This window comes from Perca flavescens, chromosome 5, assembly GCF_004354835.1.
Source record: "Perca flavescens isolate YP-PL-M2 chromosome 5, PFLA_1.0, whole genome shotgun sequence".
NCBI classification, from domain to species: domain Eukaryota; kingdom Metazoa; phylum Chordata; class Actinopteri; order Perciformes; family Percidae; genus Perca; species Perca flavescens.
Window position 1 is genome coordinate 730051 of NC_041335.1, and position 17450 is coordinate 747500.

The window sequence follows — 17450 nt, forward strand, 5'->3', positions numbered from 1 at the left end:
GCCATGACTAGAACAAATAACTTCTAAAATAAAATAAGAACACATTAGGCCTATATAAAGAAATCTCCTGCTACCCTTTACCTGGCTGGATACACTAACACAGGCTTTTCTGGTGTTACAAAGAAATCTGTGACCCGTCAGAATGTGTGACTGTAGCGCGGTCTACCTGCCGTAAATCATTTTGGGACTCTGACCGGGCAGAGGCATTAATAAAAACTATATAAAACTAGTGTTCTTTTCACTGTTAGTCTTGTTTGTTGTTACAGGTCATTTATGATCATCAGAAACTGAAGTGGAATTCTTGCATTGAAAATGTTTCTTAAGTAAAAGTATGTAAGTTTCATTAGGAAAATGTACTTAAAGTAATAAAAGTAAAAGTACTCAAAGCACAGCAATCCTCCCATTGTAGAAGGAGTAAAGGATCCAACCAGTTGTGTGTTTAATGGTCTCATCATCTCAGCTGGACTTGAAGCCGTTATATTGTTGGCTAGTTTACTTTAGAATCAAACATCAGATTTTATAAACTACATGGGTTCTGTGTGCAGGAATCTTAATGTGTAAAGTAACTAGTAACTAAAGCTGTAACAGATGAATGTAGTGGAGGAAAAAGTACAATATTTCTCTCTGAAATGTAGCAAAGTAGAAAGTGGTATGAAAAGACTCAAGTAAAGTACAAGTACCTAACATTTGGACTGAAGTACAGTACTGGAGTAAATGTACTTAGTTACATTACACCACTGGCCATGTGTCTACAGCAAGGCATTTTTGTGTGATGTCAGAGTGGTCTAAGGTGATTAAACATTATTATCTCGGCCAATCACGATATTTCTCTCATACCTGGTGCACTAGTTCCAGTGGCTTGATGAATGGCTCACCAAATGGAGAGCAAAGTGCAGACTAATCAAGTGGGAAGAGAGTGTAGTTCATCTGGAGCACACTGTTATACAGCATATAATTAAACATCATTATAGATATGATTAAAAGAGTACTCCACTACAAAACCCCTTAAGAGAATATCATTGATACAAGATATTAGATCTATCTTCTGTTTTCCTTGTGTGCACAAGATCCATATCTATGGATTCACTATGAAACTTGTAGTCTTCAGACCCAGCCGACGCTGACTCATGTGACATCACTTGAGAACATTTATCAGACTTCACTCAGCTCCCTCTGGAGACCCTAAAGACCTTATAGAATGAGTTTCACATATGTAGTGGTACTCGCCAACACCTGGAAGGATGTCTGGTCTCCTCTTCCTGTCTGTGAGCCTCTGATTCCAGCTTTGTGGTCAGCTGATTCAACTCAATTTTATTTATAATGTCATATGACAACAGGAGTTCTCTCAGGACACTTTACAGATAGAGCAAGCAAGCATTTGGTGCAACAGTGGTGAGGAAAAACTTCCTTTTAGGCAGAAACCTCAGACAGACCCTGACTCTTGGTGGGCTGCCGGTTGGGACACAGAGACTGATACAGATAGACAGATATGGAGAAATATGATTCATAATTATTATAGCATTTGGTATGAAGAACAGTGGCAAGTATAGTAACAATAAGATAATGGCATGAGACTATTAAACACCTTTATTTAACCAGGTAGGCCGATTGAGAACAAATTCTCATTTGCAACGACGACCTGGCCAAGACCAAGCATACACGTGTGAGACAACATTAAGTTACACATTAAATACGCAAAATATAAACATACAAAATACAGTAAAGAGTCTACCAAAAATACAGGTCAAATATAGAGTCAATAAACAGTTTGCGCAATGTGATGTCTAAGTAGTATGGCAGTAACGCAATCCAATCCAGTAGTCCAAGTAAAAATACTGGGTGTAGTCTTTCAGTAGTCCTGCATGAATGAATGAGGTAGTGAGGGAAGCAGAAGCAGCAGGGCTGGGACAGGGCTGGGTCTCCATCAACATCTCTCAGTAAATGGTAAATGGTATGTCGTTAAAACAAGAAGAAGATGCAGTCAGAGAAGACATCGTAAACTACATTGAAAAGAAAACTGAAAATGACTGCTTCACATTGTTCAAGTTTTAGTTAATGCATGGAATGAGACACAGTTAAAGTATCATCAATCCAGCCACACATTATCTATTGCCATGTCAAAAAAGATTTTGTTAAAACAATATTTATATACTATAATGATATTTAACAATATTTGAGCCAATTATATCTATTTAGTCATGGTGGCAGCAATTGCCTGCGGTAATTTAGAAAATCTGGTTATGTTCTTTGTTGTTCTTTGTGTAATGTTGCACGCTTTCCCATTGAAGAGATGGCTGGTGGGGACGACAGTATGATGGGGTTAACTTTGATGTTAAAAAAATGTCACTATGAATGGTGCAAAGTGTGTATGAAAAATGTTACTGGTTTGGGTTTATGATGCATGAATGAGTCCGACGTGTGCTGGAGCAGGGGATTGTTTTATTAGTTTTTTATTTCTTAAACCTATTGGATTTACATTGTAATGGAGTGCGTAGTATAGATGTACATTGCATTAACCAAAGAAAAAACAACTGGAGACATATTATGCTTATTATTATGAACAGATCTGTATCTTGTGATTATGAGAAAACAGGTCTTTTCTAGATTTTGTCTGCGTATATATGCAATCCAAGTCTAATGAATACACAGATCCCTTAGTTATGAGATTTCTGTGAATGCAATATCTTCAGTAGCATTGGATAAATTAGTCTACTATCATTGAAACATAGTCTTGCATTGATATATATTTATACTTACTTCTTTAAGTGAACTGCATTGTTATAATTCTTGCAGTAAAATTGTTTTCTAATCAGAAACTGCACGTTAGTTTGGATACTGGCCCTAACAGACTTTAACCATCTAATCTGTGTTTCCAGTTGGAAATTGCCCAGAAGCACCCAGACATCTATGCTGTTCCTCTGAAGACAGCCAAGCTGGATCACAGTCGCCCACAGCCTATCGGGTAGGCTCAATACTGCCATAGGACTGTTTCCAAGCTTCTGCTGTGAGTGTGTGTGTGTCCGCATGTTTGTGTCTCTGCAGTGTTTGCCAGTGTTTCCCAGTTTACAAGATATCACTGATGGTGGAGCCTGAGAGGCCTGTATTGTTAGGGAAAGAGAGAGAATATCACCTGTCAACTGACCGTATTAAAGACCGTAGAAGTAATAGACTACAGATAACTAACACAAGTTTTTACAGTTGTAATTCTTAAGATTTCCGTCCTGGTTGACTTGGAGACACTTGTAGTTTCTGGCTGCAGCAACACGTGTATTTAATACTGCAGCTAGGGCTGGGCAATACATCGATATATGAGGCTAGATATCATCTTCGATTTTGGATATCATAATATTGGGATATGGTTTACGTGTTGTCTTTTCTTGGTGTTAAAGGCTGCATTACAGTAAAGTGATGTCATTTTCTGAACTTACCAGACTTACTAGCTGTTTTATTATTTGCCTTTACCCACTTAGTCATTGTATAAACATTACTGATGATTATTTATCTAAAATCTAAATGTGAAACTATTTTGTGAAAGCAACAATTGTCAAGCCTACAATATTGCAATATTGACATCAATGAATTTGGTCAAACATTTTGTGATATCGGATTTTCTCCATATGGCCCAGTCCTGACTGCAGCAAACACTCGTTGAGAAGCTGCTGCTGCTGTCATCTCTCCACCCGTACATCTGGAATATGTAACAGTGGAGAGATAGTCTCGATACGATAGAGTACAGTCGGTAATCTGCCTTATTCCATCATGCAAGGAGCAACCTCCATCTGATTCATGCTGCACACACAGTCAGGAGCTTTCCACTCACAGCAGCACAGTAAAAGGAGGGGGTTATGTTGCTGAGCAGTTGGAGATGTGCAGCTCTTTATCTCACAGCTCACTGTCCCATCACCTCCTGCAAATGACTAAAATGACTGTGTTTGGTAGAAGAAGGTATACTTTACTGATCCCACAATACTTTATCAATCCCTCACTATATACTGTATATATTCACACACACACATGCCCAAATACACACATGCACTTACAAGACCTATACACATAAAAGAGGATATGGGTTACTCACCATGAGGAGTAGTACACAATCCTGTGAAAAGACTTGTGTAATGTCTTCTTTGGTTGTGGAGGCGCTTTGTCAGGTCTGACCATAGACTGTTATGTGCTCACTTTATTATTATTTGTGTCACTATAGGGGTCCTTGATGTAAAAAAGTTTGGGAACCACTGGTCTATAGCATTTGTGTTGGACTTCTGGAAAACCATGCCATGCACTTAATGCCTAAACTGCAGGTTCTTGAGAAGTGTGGTTTTGGTAAACCAAACTGATATGCAAAAGTGGTTTCAATAAAAAGTTAGTTAAAACATTGAAGGCCTTTCTTAAAGCAGTTGGGGAAGATTGAACCCTGTAATGAAAGTGTAAAGGCAACAGGGCTTAGTTATGATGGACTGGATACATGAGCCCCAAATCTGAGTAAAATAAGAGGCTCAGGGTTGGTAGAAAATAAGTTAAAGGAAGTGCAGACCCAGCAAGGGAGGGAGAGAAATGTTCTCACAGGAGCTTACCTCCATGTTAACCCATTCTGGGGGATTAGGCTGAAGGCGGCACTGCTTTCAATACAACATGCAACGTATGGTAACAGCCAGACAATTAGCTAGAAATCATGGAGTGGCATACCACCATTATAGAAAAATCAGCGGATCACCAAAGTCATTAGAATGTATCCTCAAGGGCCCTTCAATATCACAGCAATCCATCCAACAGTCAAGATATTTCACATGAAACCAAAATTGTCAATGGGGGCACTAGATGAAAAGTTAGGGATGAGTAAAGTTATTAGAATACATCATCTGGGAACCATGAATGTCTGTACACCATCTCATGGCAGTTGTTGAGATGTTTATGTCTGGACCGAAGTGGTGGACTGACTTTGCCACATGGTCAATCAGCAGATGTTGCCATGCTAGTGATGCACAAGTTATACTGGAAGTGTGGCAGGACTCATTTTCTGTCCTTCCAGCTCCAGCTCCCGTCCTGAACCCCAGACTCCTCCGTCCTCCAAGGAGGGACGTCCCGTCTACCCCAGCCAAGAGGAGGCAGAGTCGGAGGCAGTGCCGGGATACTACACCGCCAACTCCTTCCAGTACCAGGACACCCAGCTGTAGGCTCAGCACACAGCAGCTGTGGCCGCCCTCGGCTTACCTGGACGTACATGTACACACACACACACACACACTGCATAAGCAGTCTATTTACACACATACCATTCCATCATGCCCTGCACAAGTAAGCTGCTGACTTTGAATCGACTCTCGCTTCTTTGATATTAAGGGGGGGAAAACTTTTTCTTTTGGTTCATGGAAGTTAAAGCAATCTGTGCTATCCATTTGGATAGGAACACACTATATTAACTTTACTTTTGATGTTGTATTTGATTGCTTCTTTCTTACCTACCACTTTTAAAGGTCAAAACTGAGTGATTAGGAACCACTTGTTTTCTTGCCTATGCAACTCTTCAGTTTTTTGCACAGCAACTGAAACTTAATGCCACAAGTTTTGCCCTCACAAAAAACCTCAACAAACCTAAAAACCACAATGCGCTTTATCACATCTATTCCTTTCTTTTTTAAGCTCCTATTATTGCCAGCTATATAATATATATATATATATATATATATATATATATATATATAAATAAATATATTATTACATACAACAAATATATGTATATATACATATATAAATGTATTTAAAGTCAAGTGTTTATACTCTGTATTTGCATTCCTTCGTATATGACAATGCCTGTGTATACATACAGTATATATCTATATATAGTCTATCTAGTAACACTGGAATTTGTTACAATTTTTTGAAGTGCCTTTTACTTTCTTAGTCCCATGAGGTTCGGGTTGTCTTTCCTCCACCCCTCAGCCACCGAGCCGTACTAAAACCTCTGCTGCTGTCAAGCTTCAAGGGAAACCAGGGAACCAGTGACACCAAATCTCAGTGCTGTCCCCCCTTCACACACTGTACCGTCTGCTGTCACCTCCAGGGGCAAAACACACACCCTGCAGCCAGTATCTCAGCCATGTGTAAGAAAGGGCAAACGCTGTCTGATCTCTAGAGTCCAATCAAGAACAATATCAGTCTAACCAGTTATTTTAAATTGAGATAATTAGAGTCAAAGTTGTAATCTGTAAAGCCCCGGTCACTCCAGCATTAAACAATCCAAATTCTTCCATTTTGTAAACTTAACACGGGTCATTACCCAATAGTGAATTGTCTTGACAATTCAGATCTTTAAAGGAATAGACAGCCAGAGAGAGAAGAAGATATAATTTAACGGTTATTAGCTGTGTTGCATTTTTATATAACCTCGTCTATCAGAGTACTATCCAGCTCTCTGAATACATCCATGAGCTAGCTCTCGTTAGTCCTGTGAACAGTCACTGCGTCACCAAGGTTCTAGCACCACCTATTTTACTAGGATGTGCAATGAACTTTGCTGTGCCACTTTCTGGTTTGACCGGGCCTTGAGGTTTCGTTGTAATTATTGGCATCTTTGATGCTCAGCATGCTGTTTTTGCACTGTACCTCTCAGCCAGAAAGGATTTGCTAGTCGTAACTGTGTGGCCAGCAGCGTGATGTCTTTTGCCTTGGAGTGTTTTGTCGATAAAGTTTCTGCAGGTGGTGCCCTCTTCTGTCTGTTCAGCCATGGTGGCTATCACTGCCTATGCTAACACCCTGTTAAGTGATAAGGTTGGTGACATTCTATATTGTCTTATGGTCAGCCAATCCCATGTTTCCAGCCAAACCAGCAATGAATGTATCTCCCTAACAAGTATTGTCATTGTTGATATATCGTATTCCTCTGTGTCATAAAGCTCCGTTGTTGTCCAACACCTTTTAGAGACTAGACTCTAAAAGGTGTTGGCCACCAAATGTGGATTAATCCGCTGCTGAAAATAGTCCCCAACAAATGCACTATTACCTCCTGTGTGAGTAGCATTTGTTAAAAAATTACAGTGTTCAGCTGTTTTAGGAAAGTACTGAATCTTTAAAAAAAAGTAAACTATATATTTGTGAGCCTTTTTAATAGAAAAATAACCATAAAGGAAGCAGAAAGTATTGAGAGATAGACTAAAGCGGTGTTGACTATGGTCTTTATGTATGTGACGATAAGAAGAATATAGAATAACACCAGCCCTATCTTTTCAAAGCTGTGCCCCATGAATAAGAGGAGCAGGATCAGCCCTCTGAATGGATGAACTTGCTAGGGGGCCATTGGGCGTTGGGCCTACATTTTGACACAGAACCCCTCTTCAAGACCTCAAGACCAATAAAGTAGGACCCCTTTGAAGGCCCTGCATTTTGATTATGTGGTGCATATTCCCAAATTAATTTCCAATGAGATTAGCTCAAACAAGTTGACATAGTTAGCTTTCAGGGCCCCCAGGGTAGTGGCCCCCCTTAGCTGGGTTGGCAGCCTTTTCTGAAGGACTCCTTAGGCTGTGTCTTTCCAAGGGTGGGGGGCACCTTCTTTTATTATAGTGCGTTCCATTTGTACTCGGATTTCCGAGTTCGGAACTCAGACAACCTCCGAGTACCCCCAGCTCAGAATCCAACATGGCTGCCCCATGCATCAACAGTAGTGAAAGATGTAGTAACATACAGTTATTTGTGTCCCACTCAACCAGTTGTACACACAATTCTGTCCAACTTCTATCTGTGGACATGTTATGCTTTGTGTGCACAAAAAGCAGCATAATGCTCTGTTATCAACTGGTATTGCTAACAATGGCTAACCTGGCTAGAGCTAACCCCAAAATGAAAAATCTGACTTGTAAATGGAACATATTCAACTCGATTGTGACGTCATTCCCAGCTCCAGTTCAGAGGTAAATGGAACGCACTATTATTCCAAACCACCCACAGACATGAAACACATGACTTCCTGTATGCCAGCAGACATTTCCCTCTACAAACCTACCAGACAGGCAACTTTTTTTTGTCTTCTATCAGTGTATCAGAGTGGAGCAAAGCAAATGTACAAAAGCATACACCCAGAAGGAAACCTCTGATAGTGGATAGAGTAGATCTAAGCCACAGAGATATGGGGCCGTGTGTGTTCAGGCCTGGTCTCGGTGTCTGTGGTGGAGGCAGACCATTGTATTTGGTCTGGCCTCCTAGCAGTGTGAATGAATGAGGTCCCACAAGTTTTTACATGTACTTGATTGTATTTCTCAGTTCACTCTTTACCTCCACACATGAGCTACAAAGTGCTTACGGTCAGAATCCAAGTGCAATGGACTGGCATTGAGCTCATGGAGTATACTGTAATGGGTCATCATGGCGGAGGGTTATGTTACAAATGAGATGGAGAGAATGAGAAGAATGATTGGACTGTGTCTGCTGAGTTTTTCCATGTTTTCACCTTAAAACACCAAATAAAACAAAAAGTCTTAACCACAGTGTATTGTGATCATTTTCACAAACCGGGATTTACCCAATTGATTAACTCATACAACTGAAGCCTCGTATTAACTTCAGATTGCAGGACGGTGGAGTCTCTTCCAGTGCAGTCAATCTACGAAGGCATTGCTTCAGGATGGAGATGAAGAATGATTACAGCAACTCATAACTTATCAACATACAGTACATGTGGGATGTGATCATAATGTATAAAGATGGATTTTAAAAACTCCAACCCTATCCTTTACTTTTCTGTTTCCTCCCCTCACTCGTTGTGCTTGAACCCCAACCATCCTGCTTTTTTTCCACCTAAATGTACTCCTCTTCTGTCAAATCAGCTGACATTTCTTCTCTTTGCTTTGTGGCTCAGAACAGGCTCACCTGGTTTGGGGTTTTAATATTTTGCAGTCTACACTAAAAAAAAAAAGCTGAAAACTGTAGTGAAGTTTATTCTATAACTTATTATGCTATTAGTTATGAATAGCACAGTTGGAGTGGAGTCAGGAATTAATTTCACTGCTTGTTGTATGCATGTGACAAATAAAGAAACTTGAAACTTGAACTTGATAGAAACAGAGGAGGTAATACAAGTGCAAGCAATTTTGTTGATTCCAAACTAAAACTGTATGCACAAAAGCGTTTAATATAACGGCTACAAGTCCAGCTGAGATGATTAGATCATTAAACACACAACTGTTTGGATGCTTTACACTTTCTAAAATGGGAATATTTTTTGCATTGAGCACTTTAACTACATTTTCCTGATGATAGTCTATTTAGGCCTACATAGGCTACTTTTACTTAAGTAACATTTTCAATTCAGGACTTTTCCTGTAAGATTATTTTCACAGTGTGGTAGGCCTACTTAAGTAAATCTGAATACTTCTTCCACCACTGCATTTCTAACAAAATGAGAGAAATATATAGGTGGTGGGGGGTGGGGAACCCCTTTTTCTATTCCAGCCCTTGCCCTTCACAAGTTTGCACACGGGCCTGATACAGAATGGCCGCTCCAATGGTAAACAAATGTGAACTACTGTAGCTTATTTAATACGTGTATAATGCTATGTATGCATTTTATTTCAGGATGGTATATTTTGCAGATGACAAGAAGACACCCTGCCTGTTTACATGTTACATGTCACACATGGCCTGCTCTGCCCCTCCCCCGTCCGGACTTTTCTCAACTCGCTGCCAAAATATGTGAAAGTCAACCCGAGCCCTTGTTATTTAAAACTGGACACCGTCATGGCAGGAGCAGCGAGCAGCTCCACTGAACTCAGCGAGGATCCACCGCGCTATCCGTGAAAACAACGCCGCCGTGGAGGAACTCGAGTTCCGGGAGACTCTTTGTTTTTCGTCCTGCCCGTCGAGCCTCACATGTCGCTCCCGGTGGTGTTGCCGGGGTCTTGCTGTCCGGTTATCGGGGCTTCGCAACTCGCTGAGCCGTCTTACCGAAACCGACCCCGTGGCTTGTCAGCCTCTTCGCGGACTGCCAGCAGCGGCTCTCGACTGCTGCTACCCGGGCGGCCGCTGCTCTCGCTGGGCTTGTTGCAGTTGCTGCTCGGCGGCTCCATGGTGGCGCTGTGCTTTGGAGCTCTGTCCCTCAGCAACTCACCCCCAATCCGAAACTCGTGTCCCTTCTGGGCAGGTTCCTCGGTAAGTAGCCACGGGCTGGTGGAGCCGATCAACAGTGTGCATGGCATTTCATGTTTTATGACAATTGTGCCTCTATCTTCAGAGGCAAGTAACAGAATAATATATTTCGGTAGGATATATACAGTAATGTGAATGAACCCTACACAGAGACAAAGGCATTTTTATATTTACCATTTTAAAACGGAAACGACGACAGAAATAAAACCCTGTAACGTTATATCGCAAAAATATATGAGCTGTAGCCACTGACTGGTTCCATTAATACTGTCACCCGGTCAGGGATATTACATAATGCTTCCTCGAGGATCACGTTACTGTCAGAGCCACTGGAGTGTTAGTTTGATAGTAGCCTACTATTTCACTTTAGTGTGCGCAATACAGGTCTCTGTCAAAGAAACTACATTCTATAACACAAGCCACTTCTGGTGTATCTGTGCAGTTAAACCGTCTGTTTATGTCTCTCTGGAAGTCCAACTGACCAAGACTAATCAGCAGGAGGACAATCAGAGTGTCCAAACTTATTTCGAAGAGAAAACAAAGGCAAATGGTACCCAAACTGTCCATCACACAGTTTACACACACCTGCTTCATCTTTGACTTACTGTACTGTAGTTGTGCACAGAGCTTCTCTGTGCAATGAGGAGCTATTAGAAAATTTCAGGTGTGCTCACTTTCACTTTGACATCCAAATAAAGTGATGTGGGCTACTGTATAATCCAGATGAACTGTTGGATGATTGTTTTTAATTAGCAGATCAATGCTTTATAGGGACTTGGTCTCACAAAAGAAAAACACTTTTAACATGACTTTGAAAGAAAAATTTTCAAATGCTTCATTCAGGGGTCAGTTAGAGACTTTAGGACTTGCAGTTTGACTCATATGCAACTAAGAAAGACCTGCGACCTGACTTGAGATTTGGGACTTGTGTCGACTGACTTAAAAGTTGCTTTAACAAGACTTGTGGTTGGACTTGTTCAAATGCAATGTAATTTTAACGGGGATCATTCAGAGACCTGAAAGACTTGCAGCTTGACTTGCAAGTTACTTATGAAGACTTGTGACTTGACTTGGGCTTGAGACTTGACTCTGACAGACCAACGTGACATCATGACCTCGCATAAACATACAGTGGAGTATTATCTGTAATAGAGATGCACCGATTGACCGGCTGGTGACTGGAATTGGCCGATTTTCACGTGACCGGCCGTGACCGGCAACCGGCCGGTCAGTCTGACATATGCTGATTTATGCCGGTCAAATCAGCATCACACGTGCACACGCAGGGGTTCCGCTATATGCGAGTAGCAGTGGCTCACCGCCGCTCCATCAGCTGTTCATGAAATGTCATAAAGTTGTAATTCTCTGCAGAGCCGTCTGCTCTACTGATCTCAGGTGAATGGTCAGCTACTCTCTCTCCCCTCTGAGGCTGAACACCTGAACATGAAATCCGCCCTCACGCGGGTCCCATGAAATATGACTGCTACAGTTTATCGGAAAATAGCATTTTCGGACGGTTGGGTTTAAGAAAACAATAACTGAGTTGGGTTTAGGAAAAGAACGGGACGGTTGAGTTTAGGAAACGTGACTCGCGGGACACAATCCCTGGTCTCCTGGGTGAAAGTCCTGTGTTGTTTGACCCATCCTCTCCCCTGACCAATGTCCCTATGCGGATTTTCGGCCTTTCATGCGACTCGCTACAGCGTAAATTGACATGCAATCAAAAGGTAATGTAAGTCAATGGAGGCCAAACGGCGTTGATAAACACCCTAAAAGTGATTATGCGTCTTGATAACATGCCAATAATGGCATACAGTGGGACAAAAAAGTATTTAGTCAGCCACCAATTGTGCAAGTTCTCTTGCAATTGTGCAAATTATGGTGGAAAATAAGTATTTGGTCCATAACAAAAGTTCATCTCAATACTTTGTTATATACCCTTTGTTGGCAATGACCGAGGTCAAACGTTTTCTGTAAGTCTTCACAATGTTTTCACACACTGTTGCTGGTATTTTGGCCCATTCCTCCATGCAGAGCTCCTCTAGAGCAGTGATGTTTTGGGGCTGTCGCTGGGCAACACAGACTTTCAACTGGTGATTTTCTGGATTTTATTTTCTCATTTTGTCTCTCATAGTTGAAGTGTACCTATGATGAAAATTACAGGCCTCTCTCATCTTTTTAAGTGGGAGTACTTGCACAATTGGTGGCTGACTAAATACTCTTTTTGCCCCACTGTACGAATTGGCATGTCATACATACACCACTTCATGACATCAGTCTGGACAGACTCTCTACTCAACACAGCTTCTGTGTGCTGTCCCTGTGAAATGAACAATATATTAATTAAATGTGCTGGATGGAATAACCCTCTAAAGGATTCAAAGCTGTGCTGGAATGATAATTTTCCGTTTCCAATGCTAACACCTCATAACACCATAATTAATTTTTACCCACTTTGTTTATTTTTGACACATTGAGCAAGATAAGAATGTATGACAGATCATTAGGTCAGCATTTTCCTCATGCTTCTGGTCAAAATTAGGCTAAACACATCCTGGACAAACCGAGGTAAGATGGAAACAAAATGCTGGACTATTACACACAACTGTCATCCTTCACAAAAACATTTTATGATCACTAGTTGTTATTATAATAATAATAATAATAATAAGGTATTAAATACAAATCACATGTCCATGGTTTATGGACCCTACCATAATGCCGTTTCTTCTTCCTCTCACACATCTCATTCTGCTGCTCGTCCAGCCTGTGGAGAAGATTAAATGCCCTTACCTTCTGCAGAGAATGCCTCTCTGCTCATATTATGTATCTCCATCAATTGAAAGCTATTAAGGGATAAAGCTTATCACTATCCACTCCAGCTCTCCAGTCTCTGCTGCAGCATTCCTGTGTTTCACACCGTTTGTAACACAGGGCAGTATGTTGTGCTATAGTATGGCAGTGATTTATGCCTGGAAGCTGCCGAACACGGATGTTGGTGGACTGTAGCTGAGAGGGGAGGAAGCTGTACATTTTTAGTAGTGGAGGCTGAATTTCTTCAGAGTTGGTGACTTCAGTTTTCACAGAGAACTCAGATCGCTGAGCCAGGAAATGGCCTGTAAAGGCTCAAGGAGGACACTAATGGGGAAACTGTCCAGTTTATGGTACCAGCCCCTTTTATTAGGGCAGATGTCCCACATTCCAGGATGTGGCCTGCTCACGCATGCACGCACGCACGCACGCACACACACACACACACAAAAAAACACCGGATGTTTTTGCAGGTTTGCAGTGCCGCTAAAGGCGTTTGTATGGTTCTACGTTGCACCACATGAAAATAATTTTTCTCCATGTGTTTCCAGGTCATACTCTCAGGCATTGTGGGCCTCACAACATGGAGAAGGCCCATGCTGTTACTGGTAAGGGCTATGGTCTTGGTGCCTTCTATAAAGCAGTGATTGCAGTCATTACAATGTTGTGTTGCTGTTAAATTTAAATCTAATCACCTAGGGATGTCCAATCATGTTCCATGAATAGCTAACAGTCTGGAGGTTTCCATGGGCTCCATCCGTTGTTTAGCACTCCTTCAGGTGGAGAAGTGATCAGTAGTCGTGTTTCCATTCAATTGTCAAGTGAAGTTAAAGCAAACTTTTATAATGAAATGCAAATTAGGCACAGCATCAACTGTTTTGGAGCAAATAAACTAGGCTATGCAAAGCGTAGTTCCGTCAGAGGTTGGCGGTATGAGCTATGCTTTATGCATGGCTGTAATCCTGCAGTAGACAGAGTAGATGCCATGTTTCATGTCCAAAGATAAAGACAATTTAATGCAATGATTCTAATGCACGCAGCGAGACGCTGGCAGAAAACAGCTGATCGGTCATTGAGTTTGATGCCAATGTCCCATGACATGGGGCTCTTTGGATGCTTTTATATAGACCTTAGTGGTCCCCTAATACTGTATCTGAAGTCTCTTTATATAGACCTTAGTGGTCCCCTAATACTGTATCTGAAGTCTCTTTATATAGACCTTAGTGGTCCCCTAATACTGTATCTGAAGTCTCTTTATATAGACCTTAGTGGTCCCCTAATACTGTATCTGAAGTCTCTTTTATATAGACCTTAGTGGTCCCCTAATACTGTATCTGAAGTCTCTTTTACATAGACCTTAGTGGTCCCCTAATACTGTATCTGAAGTCTCTTTCCCGAAATTCAGCCTTGGTGCACAATTACAGCCACTAGAGCCAGTCCCACAATGAGCTTTCCTTAGGATGTGCCATTTCTGTGTCTGTAGCTATCAAGGAGGAGAGAGTGGGGGGGCAAGGTGGAGGGTGGGGGTGTGGCCTTGACCAACTGCCACTTTGCTCGTTTGAAACAAGGGGGTAAGCTTCGCTTCAGAACTCAAACCTCCAATGGCGCCATTTTGTTGCTACAAAGGTATCACCTCCTGTTAGCATTCCACTGACCGCCATTTTTTTTTTTACATCACTTAACAGAGAATAACTTTACATCTGAAGCGTTTAAAGACTCTATTTGTCCGTTGTTTATTTCTAAAGAAACACGACAATGTATAAAAGGCTCCATTTCCTTGTAGCTCACATTATGGCTCCGTAGCAGACGTTTTTGTAAAAATAGGCTAACGATTATGTCATAACCACGAGACTTACTGTCGCACAATAGAGGAATTACTGAATAGTACAGGAGAAGCTCGCAGGCAGTTTCGATTTACATTAGCTGTTTAGGTTTAATTACTAATGTTAACTAGCATGTTAGTTAGCAATAATTAGCCTGTGCTTATGTTATCTCCTTACATATACATATACCTACACTCTCCGTCTCTGTAAGATTGGGAATGATTGAGATTTATTTTGGCACAGCTACCAGAAGACTTACAACTTTCAGACACGTTGCTTGCGTCACATTTACGTTGTCTCTGTCAGTTGGAGGCTGCTCAGTAAAGCAAGAGATCACCGGAAAAGTGCTTCTAATAGCCTTCACTGGTCTCCGTCCAGAGCAACGGGGTCTATTGGTCCATTATATATATGTCAATGGTTTGAAAGCTAGGATGTCTCTCTCTCTCTCATGGGTGGGCCAAATTCTCTGGGCGGGCAAAGCAGAGAAAGGGGAGGTAACCTTTCTCCTTATGACCACATAAGGAGAAGATTCCAGATCGGCCCATCTGAGCTTTCATTTTCTCAAAGGCAGAGCAGGATACCCAGGGCTCGGTTTACACCTATCACCATTTCTAGCCACTGGGGGACCATAGGCCGGCTGGGGGAATGCATAGTAATGTTAAAAAAAACTCAAAGGGAAATGTTCATGCCATGGGACCTTTAAACTTTTGTAATGCGATACTTCAAAATGTGCATCAAAATACATTTATGGAAACACAGCTACTGAACGCAGCTGCACCGGTGACCAGTTGGAATAAAAACCCTGCAGACTGTTGGCTCTCTCTGGAACATGATTTCACACATCCGATGTAGATTAAGAAAAGACAGATATGGAGAAGTGTATGTAAATAGGGGTTTCTTCCAAATACCCCACAAACTGATCAGCCAGAACACTGTAACGCATACTGTGCTGAGGCAAACCTACTCAAAACGGAAAAAGCTAATTAACAAATCTGTAAAGACTGGAACACCAGGAAGATGTAAAAAGAAGAAGAAAAAGACATGGAATCATAGTAAAGTCAATCCTCTTCTTTCAACAGTGGATTCTTTATGTGTGATGTCACCCCTGCTCCACCTGTGTTCTTCAAATATAATTTTGCTGTATTATGACTACAAATGAGACTTAAACGTAACTTATACTGCAGCCAATCAGCTTCCGTGTTATTGGCGCGAGTCTCTTTGGGATTGTACAACAGACATAAAACAGATTTTGTTCTTCAGCTGTGGGGAAGTGCAAGTTTATAAATTGAAAAAAATATATTTATTTGAATTTAGGGCTTAGTTGATGTTGTGATAAAGGTCTTAAATGTCAAGCATAATGGCCCTAAAAAGGTCATAACAAGTCTTAAATTTGACTTGGTGAAACCTGCAGAAACCCTGTGATTTGAGTGTGACAGTATTCATGTCCCCTCTGTCTGTGTGGTCCATGCTACATTACAACGTACAGTTACTGTTTGGTCACCATCTCTCGCCATTTATTCACATCATGTTTACTAAACCTTTTTTGTACTGAATATGTCCACTGGGTTGGACACAAGTGTTTAAACCACAATAATCCATCTTCCCTTCTTTTTGCATCCACCCCCCTCTCCCCATCCCTCCATCTCCAGGTCAATGTGTTTGTCCTGCTGTCTGTGGTGTGTGTGCTCCTTAATCTGGCTGGATTCATCCTGTGCTGCCAGGGCGCCCAGCTGGTTTCCAGTATGACCAGCTGCCATCTGGTGAGCCTCTTACCCGTTTGTCTCAGTCTGGTTTGGGTCTCAGCATTTGTAGATCTTATTGGATTATTTCTCCTTCACGCTTTCTCTGCCTCCCTCTGTTCTTCCTGTGGAGAGTCAATAGAAAATGACACCATGCTTACTAATTTGATGTACTCCATGTTGAACCAGTTCACTGTGGATAAAACATGACAAGTAAAACAGAGGATAGCGAGTGAACACGGAAATCACTTTTTATCATTTCATACCTTTGGATGGAAATGAATGTCCACTTTGAGTCTCATTGGCTTTCATGTTTTTGTTTTGTTGTACAGTACAATGTAAGATCATGATAGTGCCAAGGGCAAATCAAAGAAGATTGAACTGTGGGCACTGGGCAATAGTGCGTAGGGATGGAACTCAAGATCCGGTTCCAAATGGTCCGATCCATCAGAATCATATGCCTCTGAGTTTATCAATTTCTTTTGTCAATGTCGGCATGTTTTTCTGACAGATGCGCATCACAAAACAATGATAATGTCAGACTCATGTGTCTGCTCTGCTGGAAACAAGAGGGAGTCATGACCCTGTTTATGTATTTTAATTTTTTAATGATTACTTTTCCTTTTCTCTCTTTCTTCATTCTTTATTGTCTCCCCTCATTTAATTGTTCCTTTCTCCTGTCCCTTTTTCCATAGACAATATGTTTTTTTTAATTTCCTATATGCTACCTTTTCGTTGAATTACTTGCCAAGCCCCTGAGGGTTTTCTGGGTTTCCTTAGCACGTTTTAAAAAAAACTTAATCTTACATATATGTAACACTGTTATTGTTTTTTACATGTGCTAAATAAATGAATCAAATGTCAGAGAGGAAGTAATGGTCCAAAGTGTGAAAGATGACAACAATGCTCCAGCAGCTAATGTCTGTAAAACAACCTAATG

The 17450-nt window shown here is 41.2% G+C and overlaps 2 protein-coding genes across 4 annotated transcripts in view; both read left to right on the top strand.

The window, feature by feature from the left end:
• Positions 1-5651, top strand: part of tjp2b (tight junction protein 2b (zona occludens 2)) — an 86200-nt gene extending 80549 nt beyond the window's left edge. Inside the window, exons 22-23 of one of the 2 annotated variants that reach the window (XM_028578317.1) lie at positions 2877-2962; positions 5030-5651. In XM_028578317.1, coding sequence (XP_028434118.1) covers positions 2877-2962; positions 5030-5174 — 231 coding nt within the window. In that variant the 3' untranslated portion in view covers positions 5175-5651. Of the gene's footprint in view, positions 1-2876; positions 3005-5029 lie in introns of both variants that reach the window. The other variant, XM_028578318.1, reaches the window with a different exon arrangement.
• Positions 5652-9385: 3734 nt separating this feature from the next.
• The window catches only part of fam189a2 (family with sequence similarity 189 member A2), a 25892-nt gene continuing 17827 nt past the window's right edge, over positions 9386-17450 (top strand). Inside the window, exons 1-4 of one of the 2 annotated variants that reach the window (XM_028578334.1) lie at positions 9386-9499; positions 9585-10140; positions 13500-13556; positions 16421-16531. In XM_028578334.1, the coding sequence (XP_028434135.1) occupies positions 9862-10140; positions 13500-13556; positions 16421-16531 (447 nt within the window). In that variant the 5' untranslated portion in view covers positions 9386-9499; positions 9585-9861. The remainder of the gene's footprint in view (positions 9500-9584; positions 10141-13499; positions 13557-16420; positions 16532-17450) is intronic. The other variant, XM_028578335.1, reaches the window with a different exon arrangement.